The 21,454-nt window shown below is 44.4% G+C and overlaps 1 protein-coding gene across 1 annotated transcript; it reads left to right on the top strand.

Moving 5' to 3' along the window:
- The first annotated feature begins 658 nt into the window (after positions 1 to 658).
- Positions 659 to 19,995, top strand: usp28 (ubiquitin specific peptidase 28). Its single transcript, XM_056593568.1, has 26 exons — positions 659 to 862; positions 2,869 to 2,943; positions 3,098 to 3,212; positions 3,617 to 3,704; positions 4,063 to 4,225; positions 5,660 to 5,746; positions 6,300 to 6,437; positions 6,886 to 6,956; positions 7,076 to 7,152; positions 7,247 to 7,395; positions 7,516 to 7,643; positions 7,843 to 7,938; positions 8,447 to 8,629; positions 8,988 to 9,196; positions 9,966 to 10,036; positions 10,951 to 11,179; positions 11,854 to 12,261; positions 12,534 to 12,691; positions 13,732 to 14,136; positions 14,671 to 14,766; positions 15,154 to 15,332; positions 15,957 to 16,035; positions 16,646 to 16,725; positions 17,109 to 17,232; positions 17,828 to 18,026; positions 18,787 to 19,995. The coding sequence occupies exons 1-26, from the start codon at positions 818 to 820 to the stop codon at positions 18,960 to 18,962; spliced, it is 3,828 nt and encodes a 1,275-aa protein (XP_056449543.1). The 5' UTR covers positions 659 to 817; the 3' UTR covers positions 18,963 to 19,995.
- The last annotated feature ends 1,459 nt before the right edge of the window (positions 19,996 to 21,454 follow it).

Here is a 21,454-nt window from a genome sequence, read left to right on the forward strand (position 1 = left end):
TTATTTTTCATTAAATACCCAAATATGAAAATGATTTACACCAACGTGCAATAAAGACAACAAATCTTTACACTATTTTTAATTATTTTTTTCATACTTGGATAATCCTTCAATGCATCTTATTTATGGATGGAATGTCAATTATACATTATGTAGTAGTAGTAGTTGTAGTAGAGGTAGATGCAATGGAACATTTTTGTCACAAAAGTTTGCAGGTATTTTCTTATGCAGGTGCACACTGCACACATGTAAAATGCATTCACCTTTTGGAAATAAAAATGCAGCATTGAAACATTAAAAATGTAATTATGTTAAGATGGTCTGGGGTGATTAATGATCGTTCTTGTTTGAGCAATTAAATCATACATCATAATGACCATATATCTTAATAATAGGCTATCGGTATTATTATTATTATCAGAATTGTTTGTCATCATTATTTTATTTATTTATATTTATTTGTTGTGTGTAGGACTGGATGCTCAATATTGTTAGTAATATATAAAATAAAGCAAGTATAAGGTGTGTGTATACATTAAAAGTAACCTAACTTCAAATTGTAGTCGTCTTAAAAGTGTAGTTCAACACCGTGAAACACTTAACGCAAGTCCTCAAACCCTGTCACAATCGTTCACCGCTGCAACTGTCACGGGACCGCGCACGTCCATTGCGCGCACGTTGATTTTTTTTGGACGACTACGCGCCGCTGCTCTGCTCGTTTGGGGGTCTACTCTGTTTGACAGATGGGGTTGGTTTGACTCCGAAAACAGCTAAAGACATTAGTGGGAAAACATCAAGAAACCCGGCTTCCACAGCCATGAGAGTTGAACAGAGTGGAAATGGAGATAAGTCAACGAACGCGGTGAGCGAAATGGAAATGAAATACTAAAACGACTAACCCCCCAACATATTTAATACCATTCCATCACAAGAAGTGCAGTCAGGCTACATTAAACACCAACAAATAGCCTTAAAATACATTAAAGCACTGGCAACTGACTAAAATGTTTGTTTTACAGCGCGACATTTACATTTTGTCTTTTTATATCTTATTTATTGCTCTAATACATATTCATTCTTCCTGACGTAATGACTCAAGTGACTTGGGAGGCCTAAAAAGTATATTAAATATATATTTTAAGCCAAGGTCAGCTGCTTCACCTTGTTAGATTGCCCCACTTTTGATAAAGAGGTCTGGCATTTAGGTGTTACTGTGTAATTATAGGTTTATAGCTACTATGTTCGCTCGTGCGTACGTGTGTGAGTGCGTGCGTGCATGTGTGTGCGCTTGTGTACGCGCGCGTATTTTGGTGCGCGCGCACGTACGTGTATCGACGCCCGCGCGCGACAGCGACTGAAACACCCACTGCCTTTGTCACTCAAGCGGTGGCGGCGCGGCGGTAAGTGGAGTGATAAACAGCGGCCCTTGCTATTCATGTCAGGGGCCTAAAATAGAGAGCCGCCGAGCCGCGTCTCAGATAGCGCCCCAGCTCTCCATATATGTATGGTCGCCCCGTGCTCTCTGCTCTCCAACAACCTGGGATTGTGTGTGTGTGTGTGTGTGTGTGCGTGTGCGTGTGCGTGTGCGGGTGTGTGTGTGTGTGTGTGTGTTTGAGAGATTCATTATTTTTCTTGAGGGGCTCCTATGATATAAATATATTCGTGAAAGTACGGATTCATGTCATATTGGGTGCAGTTGACAGTAGAAACACGGCTATATATTGTTCTCTACCGAACTCTTCTGCTGTAGGCCCTCATAACTACCCAACTAGGCTATTCCATCCGGGTTATTAAAGTACAAGTGTATTTCTAGTTGTGTATATGTTTCAATGAGTAATTACATATAATCTGTCTTTGTGTGTGTTTGCATGTCTTCAAAGTGTGCATGTGTGTCTCTCTCAGTCTGTCCACCTGCTGTATAGCCTTAATATAGCTCCTCTTACCAAGTGTAGTGAGTGATAAGAATGTGTGTGTTATGGCTTCGTGACGTACCATGACTCTGCCTGTGTCATTGGCAAAGGAACCCATGAACCCTCAGTTTATAATTCTACAGTCTTATTCGTTTTCCGGAAATACCTTTTTTATTTGACTTTCAAAGTATTTCTGATTGAATCCACATTTCTTTTCTACATTTCTTTTTTTTTTTATTTGAGGACTCGTAGTTCATTGTGATAAACTTATCGTTGAACTTTCTGACATTGGATTGTATTTGGTTAAGAGGTTGGCTTGCTGGGGAAATGTCAATGAAAACCACTGCATTGTTCTGTGTCAGAGAAGTATAGTAGACCACTTAGTAGTTAATAGTAGCATAGTCCCGGCTTACCTGGACCTTACACATGCATTTCATATTCCTCTTTCTTGCTCCAAATACGTAATGTTACTTGTGCAACCTCCTCATTATCAATGGCAAGATTAATTACTATATGTTCAATATTTACGGCACATAAAACAACATTTAAGAAGATATCTTTCCTAACATGGCTAAGAATTTCCAAACGGTAGCAGATTGATCTGATTCAATAAAGCCATTAAGACCAGCAACATATTCAAACAAGACACATCTAGGCTATATAGCAATACAACTAACAAACAAACAAACCAAAGCCAAAGTGCTTTGTCTTCCGGTTTGGGTTAAGGTGTTAAACTGGACACTGACGTTATCGTTTCCACTTTTTCATTCTCTACAAACCTTTTTATAATACTTTGTTTGCATTATTGTTTTGCAAGTTAATATACAAAACATGGATACTTTTTTTTTTCAATTTTCCTGAATTCCTATGAAATACGTTTGATGTAAATATTCTTTGGCTCTTGGGTCTCAATAACAAAGTTTTGTTGCATCTACAACCTTCTGTCTTCTCTGTACAGTTTCAGCTTCTCCTCAACCAGCTGAAGGAGATCACTGGCATCCATGATGCCCAGATCCTCCAGAGAGCCCTCAACGTAAGACAACACACTCCTCGAGTCAGAGAGAGTAGAGTAAAAAGAGTAGGAGGATAAACATCCTAACACAAGGCTGCAATATCAAAATATATGTTTTTCTCACAGTAGTAGAATAAAGCCTTATCCTTTGCTTGTTGGATCTCTTGACTTGAAGGCCAGTCAGGGAGACGTTGGCCATGCGGTTGGACTGCTGACAACCAAGCCTGCTGAGGTCCACGATGCTGGGGAGGACCCAGACTCCGAGACCCAGGCCTGGGAGGCCCAGAAAGGTAAACAGCTGTGCGTTTCTGTTTACCATTAGATTTGATTATGACCACGATTATGCCTTTGACTATTGGGTGAATTTCATCACAAGGTTAGGGATAGGTTATTATTTTTACATAACTTTCAGCAGAGTGCTATCAGAGTGCCGCGATGTTAATGAATGGGGGGGGGAATGAGTAAGTCAACATTAGTGGAATAAATCTACCACAGAACAATGCACAATCTCTATTAATTGTCATATAAAGTACTATCGCAATCCACACAACATGTGCTATTGCATTATTTGAATCATCCTAGGAACCTGGACATGTTTATTAAAGTAAATTTAGAACTAATGTGCAACTTCTAGTATTTCTGGGAGAATCTCTCTCACCACACTGTGTACCCTGCTGCTGTGTGCTGTTGACAGGGGGTCCTAAAGATGAGCTGGAGGTTGCCATTGAGCTCAGTCTGCAGGAATCCCACACTATCCAGGAGGAAGAGCGGGAACTCACCAGGTACAAAGCGATTATCCTCATGTATTTCTGCCCTCTCCTCTCATGGTTAGCATCCATGAATGGCAACCGATGGGTTTTATTCACCTATGGCGGCAACTGACACTCTGTATGTCAATCAGACACCCATTCGAATTACCCAATTCCATGCGACCGTAATAAAGCAAAGGTTACGCAATTGATCCCCCTGATTGGTTCAAACCAATTTTTAATTTAAGATTTGTGCTTTAGAACATAACCTGGCACCAATTTAAGCCAATCACCCCTGAGCTGAAGTCTCACCAGGTCTAACGGGGGTCGAGGGAAGCTGAGGGGCCCGACTGTTGGTTTGTGTTTGATCAGATGTGGGTGTGTGTGTCAGGGCTCTGGAGGCCAGTGCCGAGGAGAGCGGAGCCCGAGTCAAGAGGAAGAGGTGCGAGGCCCCCAGCGAAGCCTGCAGCCCCACAGACTGGATCCGCCAGGAAGACTGGCCCGTGGGCATCCGCAACGTGGGGAACACCTGCTGGTTCAGCGCTGTCATCCAGGTAGGGACTGTTGGTGTGTTAGTGGTGAGACTCGGTGGTGCCGCACCATAGTGGATCACCGATGTACAGTACATCTGACCTTAATCACACAGGTCACCTGTTGACGAAAGCTTCCCATCCTGTCTCGAAACCTACATTTCTGACGTTAATTCTTATTCCAACTCCAATAATATGGCAACGTTGTCACTGAATGAAGATTATGAAAATAAAATGCACATTTCTCGCTAGAAATGTGATCCAAACCGAAGGTACCCCGCCTATGGGATTGTAAAGGCTGAAGATCACGTTGGTTTAGATGCGCCCGGTCCACACAGAACCTGGAACACAGAGATCAGTAGTGTACACTAAGAATCATATGCAGCCAATGGATCTCCATCTACCTACTGATGAAGCATGTGGATGATTTTCCCAGTGAAAATATGAGGGGCTTCACGTCCACCCTAAACTCTATTAAAAGTCCATCGCAGACTCACAATTTAGTCAGACCTATCAAGTGGCTTTGCAGCAACCTGAGCCTTCATCAGAGAGTGCAAGCTGTAGCGATAATTAAATAGCTCGGTGTTGCTATGATGCAGAGACCAATAGGTCTTTTCAGTTCTTTTCACTGCCTCTGTTGATTAGCAAATGGGAGAGGGTATGTTTGTATGCCTGTCTGTGTTTCAGTCTGGAATCTTTGCTCGCATAACAGAATAGTATAGTAGTAGGCTATACAACCATTATACAAGAACGGGAAAGGGCAAATTTAATAGTATCTTCTGCAATGCAAAAAGCTCTTAGGCGTCATCTCCTTTGGCATTCATTTGTTTATTTGTGTATTTATGTTATTATTAATGTTCCTGTTTTTTCGTTACTGTATGCATTCGATGTTAATGCCATTTGTATGAATTTGTGTCCATTTCAATCCCAAACTCAAATTTGGTGTAAATCAATTAGCCTATCAGAGTGAGGCAAAGTGACCGCCAGCTCCGCCGGGTGGGCTCAGATGTCCTGTGTTATCGTTTGTGGTGCCAATAACAGTAGAATGGAAAGAGTGGTAATTGTATTAGATGGGATAGGAGATGGGAAGTCTGCACATCAAGGTATTCAGAGAGGCTTATGAGCTTAACATACTACATGACACATAAGACTAATTGGTGCATTAGACACTGTATCACTGTCAGAGCCCTGCCTGTGTTTCCACGCAGCATCACGTCACTGTGTCTGGTAGAGCTGCCTTTTGGGAATAAAACGATATCATTTTAGAGTGCCTCGGACAAGTTTCCTTTTCTATATACTTTTCATCCCATAGAAAAACATATCTCCTGAGCACTTGACTACTTCTGCTTATTTTAATCACTGATATCAAGACTTGCACAATGTACGTTTTCATTCAAACTTCCATTCGATTTTCACTGAATGGAAGTTATCATTCGGGTTTTTACCTCTCTCTTGCAGTCCTTGTTCCATCTGCCTGAATTCCGGAGACTGGTGCTCAACTATTGTATCTCCGAGCGTGTACTGGAGAAGTGCAAGAGCAACGCGGTAAGTGTACTGCATGCAGTGGTGTTAAGGTAGAAGCCGGCCGGTAGAAGATTCGTTGACATCGATCGTTTCTGTGTATATTATAACACAGTTTGTATTGTAACAATAATGTTTCTTTCTTTTGCTCTCGCTCTCTCGCTCTTTCACTCTCTCGCTCTCCCTCTTAGCTGTGTTGAATTCACTGGCCTTGAAAGAATGTTTTAGTGTGAATCTGGACATTCCTTTATTACTATTATTAAGGACTACCTAACCCTATTCTTCAACCAGATTTGAATGACCGCCACCACTGATATGTTTTGGAAGTAAGCGCTTTTACAACAGAACTGAATGGAGAGAGTTTTTGCTTGTGGAGTGGCTGTTATCCCTGTGGTCGTGTGCCTTCTATCTAGCTAATCCGGTTCCATGCCAACAAGTTGGTGAATTGAAAGTGTCCATTAGGTACTAGGTAGGGTCCTCACAAACAAGGACCTACACACACACAAACTCACTGGATGTGTGTGTGTGTGTGTGTGTGTTTGTGTGTTGTTGTGTGTGTGTGCGTTGTTTTTCACAGGACAAGAGGAACCTGGCCTTCATGCAGGAGCTGCGCTGTCTCTTTGCTCTCATGGTGGGCTCCACCTGTAAGTTTGTAGACCCGTCCGCCTCCGTGGAGCTCCTCCGGGACGCCTTCAGGTCCAGTGAGGCCCAGCAGGTAGGACCGCTGGCTGTGGGCCGCTGACAAGCAACCTTGGAATACACACAAACTATAATCAATAATGGGCAATGTGGTTGGAATTAAAAATAGATTTTGTTTTTACTGAGATAATGTCTTTTGAAAAGGGAATAGTTCACAAAATGCTACTATAAAATACCTAAATCATTTTAAGACATAATGTGTAACATTTCAGCTTGTACTTTAAAATAACTTGTTTATATGCATATATATATATATACATAAATATATATATATTGTCAATGCTGATCAATAGGGATTGTTATCAATAAACTCACATGCATAACTGATGGAATAAAATGTGACATTAATGGAATAAAAGTGTATTGATTAATGTATTATTAATGTATTTCCTTTTTTACACATAATGTGAGGTAAACAGCAGTTTTTCCCATGCTCATTGTGCCCCCTGACCTGCTTCCTCCAGGACGTCAGTGAGTTCACCCACAAACTGTTGGACTGGTTGGAGGACGCCTTCCAGCTGTCGGCCACTGGGAAGTACGTGTGGAACTAACAGTTATGCACTCATTATTATTCGTTGGTTTGTCTGCATTTCTTGATAGGGATAGGGTATTGGAAAGTGGTATTGGTATCTGATTAGAGAACTGTTTTCTCAGGTCAGAAGAAGACAAGAAAAAAAATCCCATGGTCCAACTTTTCTATGGAAACTTTGTGACAGAGAGAAAACATGAAGGTATATATTGTGGGGTTTTCCGTCCTAAATTTGACAATCAGTTTGACCACCTACGGTATAAGCCTCTATTAATGTAGACTATTTTTCAATGTAGGAAAAATATTGTCAAACATCGAGCAGTTTGGGCAATACCCCCTGCAAGTGAATGGTTTTAACAACCTGGACGAGTGTCTGGAAGGTGCCATGGTAGAGAGAGAGATTGAATCGCTGCATCCGGATCAAACCATCACTTCTAACCGAGAGGTAAACCAAAGAAATATAGAAATTGTCACCATGGCTTCATTTATTAATTTTGTGTTTCTCAATAGATTCTTACGGTTGCATTTCTATTTCTATTTCTATATTATGTGCTATCTTTTTCAGAGATGGTTTTCAAAGCTGCCACCCGTGTTGACCTTTGAACTGTCTAGATTTGAGTTTAATGCCCAGCTTGGACGCCCCGAGAAGATACACAAGAAACTGGAATTCCCACAAGTCATGTACATGGATAGGTAAGGTCCAGGTGACACTGTCAGCGATATCTTCTCACATTATTGCTTCAATGCATACAAAAATGGCTTACGACCAGGACAAAGTTACAATCATCTTCTCCATTTGCAGAAAGGCCCGGAAACAGATTTAACTGCTATGCTTCCAAAATAAATCTCATGCCGGTTGTTCAGAAAAAGTAAAATACCGGTTTGTCCACAGGTATCTTCACAAAAACATTGCGATGACCCACGGCAGGAGGGGCGAGGTGAAGAGACTGAAAGAACAGCTCGCCACCCTTCAGCAGAAACTTGAGTGGTACGTGTTGACGCCAGAGAGTGTGAGGACAACACTACAGCGCTGGCCTTAAGTGGAGCTCCACCGCCTCACATAGTATTCATAGACTCATGCTACATTAATGTTTGAAATCGGAGGTCCACCTCAGTTATTTTGTTGGACTTCTTCTCAAAGGTTAAACAAGCTTAAAAGATACACATGAAGGGAAAACGGTTTGATGATCAAAAGTTTGAGTTTATGTATCATTTTTTATCAGACAGTGACCAACTCTGACTCACCCCTCAAACAGATTGTAATGAATTCTAATACAAAGAAAGAATTGAAACCTGCCAGAAACAGGTCATTTTTCTCAGTACATCTAAATCCAATGGTTTGTCAAAGTAGAACCGCAAAAAATGCAGCGTTTTCCAATCTCATCATGGCCAATACTCGTAAATCAAGTCGAGGCTGCGTTTTCCCGCCTTGTCGCAGTTTCTGTAGTTCACATTCTGACTCTACAAATCTTAACGTGTCTCCCTCCAATTGGCAGCTACAAGAACTACGGCTCGGGCCCGTTGAAGTATCCCCTGGCAGACATGTTGCAGTTTGTGCTGGAGTTCGCCACCACCAAACCGCCCAGTGCCTCCCAGGCAGAGGACCCCAGGAACGGCGGCTCCCCGGCAACGCCTCCCCCTAGCGACCAACCTGCGGAGTCCGCGTCAGAGGACGGGAGGTACGGACGTCGAAGGGTGGTGTTACATCACATCGTGTGTGTGTTCTCCTTATGTCATTTCTGTCGGATTGTGAAGTCCTCATTCCAAGGTCCAGCCTTTCGGCCTCTCCGCCATACAATTCCATGACGGCAGTCCCATTCGCTGCAGTTTTTCTGTGGCTGCTGTTATAGCTGAATTGTTTGAACGTAGAGCTGAAGAGGAACCGGCCAAGGATTATAGTTAAGGCATGCAGTACACGGCTTGAAGTGAATATATGTCCCTGAATAGAAACCACAACTGTAGCTCCTTCGATTGAAAATTCTGAGATCTCCACAACTCACTCTCTTTCTATCCCCTCCACCTTTAACCCTCCTTCAGTCCGACCAATCAGAGTGAGGCGGAGGCGTCGGAGGGTGTGTCAGCCTCCAACTGCCAGCGGACCCCCATCTATAAGCCCTTCACCCAGTGCAGACCCCCCATGGAGTGCCCGCCCCACCCCGCGCCTCACGACGTGAGCGAGGAAGAGCTCCACCACGTCAGGGCCTGCCTGCAGCGCTGGAGGTCCGAGGTGGAGAGCAGCATCACCGGTAGGACCACCCAACCACCACTAGCCTCACCCTAACCCCCCACCCACCCACCCACCATCCCAGACCAGACATTTTATAAATACACACCTTATGGCATCACATATATATTTTTTTTCGTTAAAACCAATGGACAACAAGAAAATGACATTCACATGTCCCTGCGTCTCCTCATCATTAGACAAAGGCGTTATTTGCCCGCTCAATGATCAACTAAATTGGCAGTATTGGTTGGGTATTGATCATTTGTATTGATTAAAACCAAGCTAAAGTTGAAGGCGATTTATTATGTTTCTATTTTTACTATGTCCTGCCTGTGTATAATAATGTATCCCTATGTGTGTTTTTGTGTGTCTGTCTGCGTGTGATTTTGTGTGTGTGTGCGTGTATGTGTGTATTTGCTGCATTTATATGTGTCTTTGCCTGCGTGCTTGTGTGTCTCTGCCTATGTGTGAGTATGCATGTTTGTTGGTGTGTGTTTGTCTTTCTGTGTGTGTGTATGAATGTTTGTGTGCGTATATGTGTGTGTGTGTGTGTGTGTGTGTGTGTGTGTGTCGCTGTCTTCCCTTGTGTGTGTGTATGCGTGTGTGTGTGTGTGTGTGTGTGTGTGTGTGTGTGTGTGTGTGTGTGTGTGTGTGTGTGTGTGTGTGTGTGTGTGTGTGTCGCTGTCTTCCCTTGTGTGTGTGTATGCATGTTTGTGTGCGTGTGTGTGTATATGTATTTGTGTGTGTGTCTGTGTGTGTCGCTGTCTTCCCTTGTGCGTGTGTATCAGAGCTAAAGGTCAACATTGAGCGGGTGAGCCAGGTGCTGGAGGGCATGTACAGGGACAACAGTCTGTGTCAGGTGAGCTCAAGAGCTGCCCTCTGCTAACCTACTGCAGCAGATAGCAAATCAATGGCCACTCACCCCCTACTGCCTGGGGAATACTCATGCAACTACTGGATGTTAGCTTTGTGTGGAACTGAAAATGAACACAAACCATCACCGATTTGTATTGCATTATTATCTAACTTGTGGGATATAAGTAGGATATTTTCTAAGGTTAACCACAGTTAAAGTGTGTTTACCTGTATTCATCAGTTGCTAGAGCTGTGAACGACATCCAAACTGAATGTTGAATTGTGCTGAGCCCTTTGAGCGATGAGGTGAAAAACTCTTTTACTAACATGAACAATGGGGCGCGGCCTTATGATTTTGTTAGAATATTTCACAGCCAACGAACCACGAGCAAGTGTGCCACCAAGAGAATGAATGTAATCCGTCAGAGGCTCAGCAGCACTCTCCACATCGCAATTCCACTTGCCATTCACTCAAGAGCTTGGTTTCCAAAAGTTGTATTGCTTTTTTTCCTTTCAGTCTGTTCATGGACGTTGCGTTACAAAAACAAGTCCAACTGTATTCCAAAATAGTGATAATTTCAAATCAACATTTTTACGGTCTTTCACAATATATTAATTAAGTGGCGATGCATAATTGCTTTTAAAGAGAACCATACCCCACCACTTTGGTGTGCAGGAGATGACCTCTCTAGGTATAACCCATCCTAGTCCTATTATTATTGTTCGATATGCTACCCTGGTACTTATTCATCAAGTGTTGATGCGCCACAGCTGTGCTCCGCTTATTGACACTAAAGGGAATGGGCGTTTGTAGGAGAACCTGTAACCTGTGAGCCTTATCTAAAAGGTGCCTTCAGGCGGGTTTGGTTCTCCTCTAAACCCATGCCCCCCCGCTCCCCCCCGCTCCCCCCTGCTCAGGTCCCGTACAGACTCCACGCCGTGTTGGTCCACGAGGGGCAGGCCTCGGCGGGCCACTACTGGGCCTACATCTACGACCACGCCAACAAGCGCTGGATGAAGTACAACGACATCGCTGTCACCGAGTCGTCCTGGGAGGAGCTGATGAGGGACTCGTACGGCGGCATGACCAACGCCAGCGCCTACTGCCTCATGTACGTGGACGAGCGGATCCCCCAGCTAGTCGCAGGTACGGCGCCGCTGTTGGAAAAGAAAACACAACTAAATCGGTTTCCATTGCATCTGCACTCAAGGACACCTCGGCACACAGCTAGGAGGAGCCGGGGTTCGAACTAGCAACCTTCTGGCTACCAGTCAACCTCGCTCTGTGTCCCACGCTAGTACAGATGCAATAGAAACCGATTTAGTTGTGTTTTCTTTTCAAACTGTGTTCCTGTTTGTTAAAACCTTGAGGTTGTGAACGATGCTCAAAGTGGATGATTCAGAAAATAATCATATAGCGTACATTATAGACCATTGGGACGCGTAATCGTGACGTGATCCTAATTTCAGAAGGTTAGCTGAAGTCCCTGTTTCAATCGGAACAGGCAGTGTTAAGCCTTAACGTGAACCCTGAATTTATCTTAAATTCTCGTTGAAGCCAGAAATTATTGATAGTCACAATATGGGGAGTCTGCCTACAGGCATCCCTGAGCTGAGACGCCCTGGCCTCCTGTCTACCGGCATTAACAATATGGATCGAAGCATCTATTCACTGTACGCCGATACGGATAAAAGGATCTAACATGACTCATATAGCTGAGATAGTAACTCCAGTCTATACGTGTTGGACTACCCTCATTAACATTCCTCATACGTGTATTTTCATTCATAAAATCCCTTTATCATCCCCCCCCTTCTCAGAGGACACCGACGACGAGACCGGGCAGGTCCTGCGCGGCATGGACTCCCTGCCCCCCGTTCTGCGGCGCTACGTCCACGCCGACAACTGCTGGTTCCAGCAGGAGATCAGCGAGTGGGAGGAGCAGTTCTGCCAGAGTCAACAGGTCCAGCAGGTCCAGCAGGGCCAGGCCTCGCAGGCCGGAGAGCCCGCCACCGCCGCTGCCAGCGGGCCCCAGGAAGAGGAGACGTCCCCGGGCTCCGGCCCAGAGGCTGCCCAGCAGACGCCCGTGAAGCGGCAGCCCGGGACGGAGGAGCCGACGGGTTCAGAACCACGGCTGGAGAGGCGGAGCGAGGAGGAGGAGAAGGAGGAGGTAGCGGGGGAGGAGGAGGTGGAGGAGGAGGAGCCGGCAAGACGGGAGGCAGAAGAAGGTTGGTGGTGATGGGAGAAAGGATGAAGGGGTTTGGGGGTACTTAGTCATTACGTCTCATTAAGTAGCCCCTTGATCACCACAACAAGGAATTTAACTTATTTAGTGCCAGAAGCACCTCCAGAGCAGAGACACAGTAGAGTGTATGGCAAAGGATTTAAAAAACATCCCTCAAAACGTACAAATGCAAACAACCCCATTGAGAGCGACTGTATAATCTGCATCTTTCTCCTCCACACCTGCTGTCCGTCACTCGACAACGGCGTCTTCTAGAACGATCTTCCAGCCCGGCTACTGTGTCCTCCCAGCCAGAGGGGGAGGGCTCTGGCCATAAGCCAGCGACTGCGAGCAGACCCCCGGCAGTCAGTCCCAGCCAAGACCCAGAGGCAGCCAGTGAACCCGAAGATAAGGTTGCTCCAGTGAGGGATCAGGTGCGTGGCTAACCCGTTGCCTGGCCCAACGGCATTCCTCCACACCAATCAGGGGATATTATTGGACAGAGATACTGGGCCGTATAAACATGGCAATCTGGGTCAGAGCTTCTGTTTCAGTGTTTTGATTACCAAGGGGCTTTCCGGGGTCCACACAGGGATGTGTTAGGTGGTGCGCAGGCTGGCAGAGGGCGTATTAATGACTGTTCACAAATTGATCAACGTGTTATTGGAACTCTATATCCACCATGACAGTTGTGACTATAAATAAATGTGGCAATGATTTAGGGGATGATCCAGGTCAGTGTTCATGCATTTTATTGCAATCGTTTAATTTAGGTCTAGTTTGATTGTCTATTTTCTATCAGTAGTTTCTTCACTTATTAAAAGTAGCCCACATTTAGCCGATAATTAAGACAACAATGGTTGCCATTTTGATGTCTTCACCGTTTGGGGAGGCAGGGATTTTGTTGGACTACGGTCTCAAAATAGAACATTCCTCTTCCCTTTCTAAGATGTATTTATAGTTGGGGTGCATTTGTGTGACTCAGAAGTGCCAGGCAACTGACCACTGACTAATTAGGACTAAAGATAGTTAAGCTATAGTCTTTACTTGTATTGTCCGGTTATGTTTGTTGAAATAAGATAGCATAATCAAATGCTCAACATATAGGTGCTGGTTGGATAAAATATGACGCATTCATTTCATGGCTATTAAGGAGCAATGACAAGTCTAAATGTAGAAGTACCCTGGACAGGCTAGACCCCATAGCTACATCTCCAGCTTAATAAATAGTCTACTCTCCGTATGACCTCTAGTGGCTAATATAGGAATTGCATGTAAACTATTAATTTAGTCATTTTATATGAATAAGAAAAAGCGTTTACGAAATACAATAATAAAAAGTAAAATAAAGGAATTAAGCTAATTCAATTTTCTAAATCATTGGAATAAGCAAATGATATGGTTAAGGAATAAATGCGACAAATAGATGTCAGCTCACCTTTTCTCCTGTTTGTGTGTGTGGGGGGCCCCTCAGGCCCCTCAGTCCCCCAGTACCACTCTAGACCCAGGCAGCCAGAGAGCCCCAGCAACCGCTAAAGCATCATCCCCTTCAGCGGAGGAGGAAGAGGAAGGGGACGAGAACGACGCCGAGGTTGCCATCTTGAGCGCAGCCGCCGAGGGAAGCCCCGAGGCCGGGAGAGCCGAGGACGGAGAACCCGGGGGCCGCCTAGAACCAGGGCCGCGCACGCCCAGGAGCCACCGCGACGTGGAGGAGGACGCCCCGGAGGGGGAGGTGGAGGGGGAGGGGGAGGAGGGCGTGGAGCCGCGGCGGCGCCAGAGGAGGAGCCAGCAGGCGTCGGAGAGCGAGGTGTCGGAGGTGGACATCCCCAACGTGGGCCGCATCACGGTGCGGGCCGACGCCGACGGCTACAACGAAGAGGTGAGGGGGAGAACCTTTAAGGACACCAGCCGGGGACTGACAGTCCTTTGGCTGCTGATCGTTGGCTGGTGAGCTGTAGATCTCATTAACAAGTGCATTTAGGGCATTTAGCAGGCGCTTTTATCCAAAGTGACTTACAGTACATTTGTCATAGGAAAGTGAAAAGATATATCGCTGTCGGTACAGTCAGCAAGAATGTTCATAGAACCAAGTTCAAAGCACTAATAATCACTAGGTAAACCCGTTCCCCGTGTACAAAGAAAGCTAGGATAAGATGCGACATAACTAAGTACTATAGCAAAAATACAGCACACAATAAGTGCGTACATTACAGTCTCCAATTATCATCCCGGTTTTCGATAAGTGACAACAGTATGGTCACCAAATAAAGAAATCAATGCGTCATCCGTTTCCCAGCCTTTCAGGTTAACCACAACCTGTGTGGAAGGGAAGCGAACAGAGAGCCTAATCATGTATCCATTCAGCGGATACCTTTGAACTAACCCAGTGTGATCCTGTGTGCTGCTGTCCTAGAGCATGCTGACTCCAGCCATGCAGGGTGTCATCATGGCCATCGCCAAGGCCAGACAGGTGTTCGACGCGGACGGCCCCGAGGCTGGTCTCATTAAGGTAACCCCCTCCCCTTCGCTACAGTGGGGCTAAAATACAGTAACTGTCATCATATTAGATAACATATAACCCTATCATATCAGCTGTCTGATAGATGGCAAATGTTAAAAATGCCCTATGGCAGCTTTTAAATTAAATGGAGCTGATTTATGACACATGGGACCATTGAAACTGATGCAACCAAATAATCCACACAATTCTTAGTAATATTTTGTATTTGTTATGATGTAATGGTTTCCAATGTACTGTCCATACATTGCCTATTTGTCATTATAGTAACAGTATATTCTAGATGTATGTTTGCCTTGGACCAGATCAGTGTTGTTGGAAGACAACCCCGCTTTTAAACCCTTACAACAACACAATCCCCCCTTTACCGGCCTGCAGGCATTCCACGAGGAGTATGCGCGGCTCTTCGAGCTGTCCCAGGAAGACAGCACGCTGCAGAGCGACGTGCGCCTGCACCACGCCCTGGTCTACTACTTCCAGAACCAGGCCCCCGGACGCATCATCGAGAGGGCCCTGCTGGAGACGTTCACCGACCGCAACCTCAGCTTCGACGACAGGTGCTGGAGCCTGGGACTACCGTGTCCGTGTGACTTTGGATTTCTGTCTGTCTCTCTGTACCCCCCCCGAGGTCCACCTGACATAAGTCTGGCGGGCATGTGGCTCAGAAGGCAGAGCGGGGTCGACTGGTAGCCAGAAGGTTGCTAGTTCAAAACCCTGGCTCCTCCTAGCTGTGTGCCGAGGTGTCCTTGAGCGAGACACCTCACCCTGACTGCTCCCCAGAAGCTGGCTTGTTGCCTTGGTTGACACCCCCGTTGGTGTGTGAGTGGGGGGATGTTAGGCAATATTGCAAAAGCGCTTTGAGTGGCCCCTTGTTAGAAATGCGATATATAAATCCTTTTAATGTTTACCATTTGCGTGGATCGTATGAGTAGAAAAGGGTTTTGGGAGCGGTTGGACTGAACGCCAAAGGGCCCTTTGCTACTTTTCATGTCGGAGAGATCTGAGGAATACACCATGTTTGAGGTTTAAAATATAGCAGTATTTCTGATTATTCTCATCATTCACGTAGTTCCACAGTTTCGTCTCGGACGGATCAGTAGGAGTACTTTCTGGTAAAGATGATACGTGGTGTGATGTGTACTTGGGGGTTTGGGAGCTGACATTGTCCATGCCGCCTGCAGGGCGGTGAGCATCATGAGGGAGGCGCGGTCCAAGCTGCGTCTGATCAAGCCGGAGGACATGGACATGGACGAGTACTTGGTATGGACCAATTACTACCTCCAAACACATAATGCTCCTGGTGCATTTTAAAGAGCTTTTTAAAGGCCTGCTGAGGACTTTATAAATATTTTGCAATGAGGGGGTTTTCATTTAATCACACTGAATTATGAGAGTTATTACAGCTGCATCTTTCAGTGTTAACCAACATTATTGAGTTCATGGCTGAAACGACAATGATTTTAAATGTTCCAAATGCTAGACAACACGTAGCAGCCATTCCCTGGGCAGTTACAAATGAATTAAATAATATCCACCTCTTGAAGACCATAAAAGGACACGGCTGCAGAAGGACTCATACATCACCAGATGGGCAAAACACTATTTTACCAAATTACTAATACCACTCATTTTATTTTCTGCACATAAATTCACCAGAGGAGAGGCAAAGTAATCGTGTGTCATGTATCACAAAAAGGCATTGGTAGAGGGTTTTGAATGTCGATCTTAGTGTGGGGAAATCTACCTACCTGCCGCTCTGCCGTCAACTCTTAATGCCGCCATAAAATAACCGATTGTCATCTGACTCCGAATAATGTTCCGCTATAATTCTTGTTGATTATTCTGTGACCTGGCTGTTGTGATTGTGCAGGACTGGAAGGATGACTACAGACAGTTTCGGACCGTGTTTATCTACCTTCTCACGGGGCTTGAACAGTACCAGCATGGAAAGTAGGTGTTGTCATGACTACCCCCACATCTCGCTCACCTCTTCATCATTTCTTTATGTGCGCTTGAGTTCCACAGTCGTAATAAGCCAACACCAATGTGTACTGTGAAATCTAGTTTCTACCTTCCACTGTAGTATTGGACTGTTTATATTGTGTCTGCTTTTTTAATCATTAGAGAAACAATTCCTCCTGTATGGCAAGTGGCCATGGTTTGTCTGTCGCCAGGGTCATAAAATGATTAATAATTCAAAAAGCTAATTAAAAAGAAAACTATAATTCCCAGCCTCCCTTGTGTGCGAGTGTGTGTCTGTGTGTTTTTGTGTGTGCGTGCATGTGTGAGTGTGTGTCTGTGGTTGTGTGGTCACCTCTGTGTCCTGTGTGCAGGGTCCGCGAGGCTCTGATCTACCTGGCGCACGCCTACCAGAGCAACGCCTCGCTGCTGAAGAAGGGCGAGAGGCGAGGCGTGAAGCAGTCCGTCATTGCACTTTACCGGAGGAAGTGTCTCGCGGTGAGCACCGTTCAGTGGAGAATAAGTGGGACAATTTAAATTGTAACAACAGCGCCATCTATGGTGACAATCGGGTCATTGCAATTCCATGTGATTCAGGCTGGCAAGTCAGTTCACGTAACCGATGGTAATGCCATGGAATGGAACTAATTAGAATTATTCAGAAACATTTAATATTTAGCAAATAAGTTTTCATATGTGTTTTCCAGATACGTTCATTTTCAGTATATTTTGCATATTGTCAGCCTCACAGCATTATTGCCTTATTTAAAGGTTCATCTTGTATTTAGTGTCAAAAATGCCTAAGTCAAATAGATGACTATTAAATAGGCAGATAGTGATTATGGAATGTTCAAAGCACTCTGATTAGCATAGGATAAAGCCAATGAGGCACAGTGAATCAGCAGTGTTAGGAGAGCAGCGTTAGGCTAGATATTACAATTTGGCCAAAATACGAGGCAATTATGCTGTGAGGCTAATGATAGGCTCCATCCATCTTATGTATAAGCAATTGACACCGACCCTGGTTGGGTGGACATGACGTTTTTTTGCAACTTGTGTGTCTGACATCATCTCCTTCCTCTCACCTGAGTAGGCGCTTAACGAGAGCGCGTCGCAGCTGTTCAGGAGCGGCGAGGAGACAGAGGTGGAAGAGGGCGTGGCCATCATGAACGAGGCCATCATTCCCTGCCTGCACCTGATGTCGCGTGACGCCACGCTGGCCCCGGAGGACGCCGACGTCATGGAGACCATCCGCGACCACTGGTGCACGTGCCTCAGCCCCGACATGGATGGTGAGGGGGGGGGGGTGTGCAACCGCACCCGACCTGTGAGGTCGGGTTGGGATAGAAGTGATTACACCTACCTCCACTATCAGTTCCTAGTTGTGGAGTGGAGCACACTTTCAATTTCAAAAAAGCCATTTTCAGAAAGGACACACTACCGTGTACTTGCTTGATTGTTTAAATTATAAGCATTTAGTAACGTGTTTTGGAAGATAAGGTTAAATGCTGTACTTCGTTTTGCAGTACAGGCCATGATGCAATATTCTTATTTCTAAATTATATTGGTTCTCAAGCAATTTTTACCAATTTATCCCCTATATTTATTTCAGAAAATTACCATGTTCACCAGCATCTAACATTTTTAGGAGGGAAAAAAATATTATTGAACATATATAAATGTATGAGCATGTGATATATTAACATGAACATGACATGGGGGCTGTGAATACTCTTTCCCTTTTTGTAATTCATGGGAAAGATTACATGAATTTGTTACTATTCAAATTTACTACATTTCATGAAGGTTTTTAGAGATGTTCCTAGTACCCCTTGCAATCGTTCCAAGTACCCCTAGGGGTTCTTGAGAAACACGGCTTTAATCCAACAAAACCCCATGTCCCCCACCGGCCATGGAAACAAATATGAGGGAAGCTGCAAAACGTCTCATCCGTTGTCTGTAACGTGGCTGGCGCCAAATGACTGATCTTCCAGCCAGAGAATCCATTAGAAGTGTCTAACGAATCCTCATGCTCTGCTCTCCGCTACGCAGAGTCCCTGCAGGTCAAGCTCGGCGAGATCCTGCCCAGAGTCCTGGACAGTTCAGCGGAGATGGTGGTGCTGAAAGACCCCCCCAAGGTGCACGGCAGCTTCCCCAATGACCTGTGTACCCGGCTGGCTGCGGCCATGGAGTCCATCCGCAACACGTCCATAGTGGTCGTTAAGTGAAGGAGAAAGGGAAGGTCGATGATCCAGAGGGTCCCTCAGCGGAGCGCCCAGCCCGGAAAAACCTGGAGGCGCCCTGTTCAGGGTTGGCAAACACTAGACGTGTGTAGCATAGCAACAGGTCATATCTGTGATATGTGTTTTTATATGTTGTTTTATATAACTTTTTAACAGGATTTATTTCACCTGGAAACATCGAGCCGTAGCCCAGTTAAAAAGAGAGAGAGAGAGAGAGTTGCAGAGAGTAACACTGGAAACAAAACTACAATGCATAGTGCAAAGATCGTATTCGACACAGGAATGGCTTTTCTGATTGATTCAAAATAGAGCCTGGGGACACTTCCTGGGGCCAAGGCAGTGTTTTCCCCCAGCACTGTATGGTTAAGGCGGCCGCATTAACAACAATAGGGCCCCACCTTGACTACCAATATATAAAGAAATAATCTCGTAGGGAAAGAAAACATATTTCCATCAGGTACAAAAAAAAAGATAAATAATGCATCGGTAATACTGTTCACAACAATAGTCGTGCCATCAAGCTTTTTTTAATGGAATTGAATCGGCGGCATCAGGTGGGTGTATATATTATTGTGAACTGAAACCCTCACTGAAGACTGCAGGGCTACGAGACAACCCCCCCCGCCCCTTGCCCACCTTGACTAAGACATTTTCTGGAGGAAACACTGCAAGCCATCACCTTCCACCAAAATAAGCCAATAACAAGAAGCTTTCGTTATAACATGAGTTGCACCATAAATGGTTCAGGTGTTTAGGGGGTAAAGCCTAAACGCACTTGGGGAGGATGAACAAGAGTTCGAATGGAATAAAATGTTATATTTACGGCACAATTTATATGAATTCTCAAAATCAAGACTTGCAGTGAACAGAATATGGTATATAGATTATGGATTGTAGGTGATGAACAAATGTACTTTGTTTATACACAAACCCTCCATTTCACACTGCTTTTTCACTTCACAGCCTGTGATGATGCTTAATAAACAGTTGGAATTCCTTGTGACCCATTCCTTTATTTCCTATTGAAATTGGTGGTAAACTAGGGGTATTCTACAAACATTGTCAATATTATTCCATGGACAAAGTCCAAACTGTAGTAGCAGATGATGTGACTTGAACATGTACAAAATTTCAAGTTTAAGCGGATAACCTTCATGAATATGCACTGTTGTGTGTGAGGTCAAGGATTTCAAGCGACAACATAATTCAATGTCAATGTATATCGTTTTTTTTAAGCAATAAGTTATTTGATACAGAAGTGTGAATAGATGGTTACTCATTGAAGTGCCACGCATACAAAAAACATTCACCCGGGTCATGAACATACAAATCCAAGATATGTTTTTTATCAGTACAACTGATCTCACACTCGTACCTAGCCAAACCGTATACAATTCTGTGATAAATATGAATCAAGGATATGAGTGGACATATGCAACCCGTAGAACATGTAACACTTGCAAACAAAACAGTTTGACATGAATGTTTTAATGTCTTCCAAACACACGCACGCACAAACACACACACACGCACACACACAGCACAAAAACTGCTGGCTAAATGATATCTCTATGTTTTACATCAGACATTATTAGTCATGCTAATATTCTTTTTATAACCAAACAGATGCAATGTAGTGTTTCCAACGTAAATCCACCTGGATCACTTTGAATTGGGGGACACTTTACCGACCCACATGATCACACTCCATGAGGGAACTAATTTTTTCTGGAAATATTTGAATCATTAAAAAGGTGCGTTCACAATATTTAAAGAATAAAAACAAATAATTATTTGAACAGTGTTTGACATTTACCTGCGTTTCAATTGAATAATCACAAGAAATGGCGGCCTAAAAAGCTGGTTAGGTTGGCCAGGTGGGTTGTAGCGTGTGTAGTGTGCAAGTTCCTCTTTTAACCACGTAATACAGAGACAAGCTGTAACAACAGAGTAGGTTGAACCCTTGCCCACTCAAAAATGTAGAAGTCATCATTGTTTACCACGTATTAATCCTAGACTGGTTGTTGGTTCACATTTTCACTTCTAAAACTCATCTGTCATACTACTGGGGACTTGGCTTGCCAGAGTTTAGGGGAACAAAATAAACATGTGTAAAGAGTGGTGTTCAATCTAATGCGGTTGCAGATGTAGAAAGGCCATAGGCCTTAATGGCATGATTCAACTACTGTGCTCATTCATTATAAGGTTACAGCCAACACGGGTTAGAAGCTGCTTAAAGTGTTAAACTGATTTCAAAATAAACAAGAAACCATCTGTCCCAAGTTAGGGCAACAGTTATGGCTATTAGTCATAGCAGAATAGGAGCTTGAAGTTTAAAGAGCAATTACAGAACAGACTACTTTTGCTGCCATCTAATCGTTAAAATCCAATAACCATTTATTGAAGTGTATCCTTAACTTTATGTTGGTACTTCAAGATGTGTGAGGCCTTTAAGATGGCAGCAAATTCACAAATTG

Source organism: Gadus chalcogrammus, chromosome 7 (genome assembly GCF_026213295.1).
Source record: "Gadus chalcogrammus isolate NIFS_2021 chromosome 7, NIFS_Gcha_1.0, whole genome shotgun sequence".
NCBI lineage: Eukaryota > Metazoa > Chordata > Actinopteri > Gadiformes > Gadidae > Gadus > Gadus chalcogrammus.

What these genes read in the sequence shown, in the direction of transcription:
- usp28 (XM_056593568.1), top strand. Translation starts at nt 818, where the DNA reads ATGAGAGTTGAACAGAGTGGAAATGGAGATAAGTCAACGAACGCG. An exon ending in CCGAGGCTGGTCTCATTAAG is followed by an intron (nt 14,767 to 15,153) that starts GTAACCCCCTCC and finishes ACCGGCCTGCAG; the next exon opens with GCATTCCACGAGGAGTATGC. An exon ending in AACCTCAGCTTCGACGACAG is followed by an intron (nt 15,333 to 15,956) that starts GTGCTGGAGCCT and finishes TGCCGCCTGCAG; the next exon opens with GGCGGTGAGCATCATGAGGG.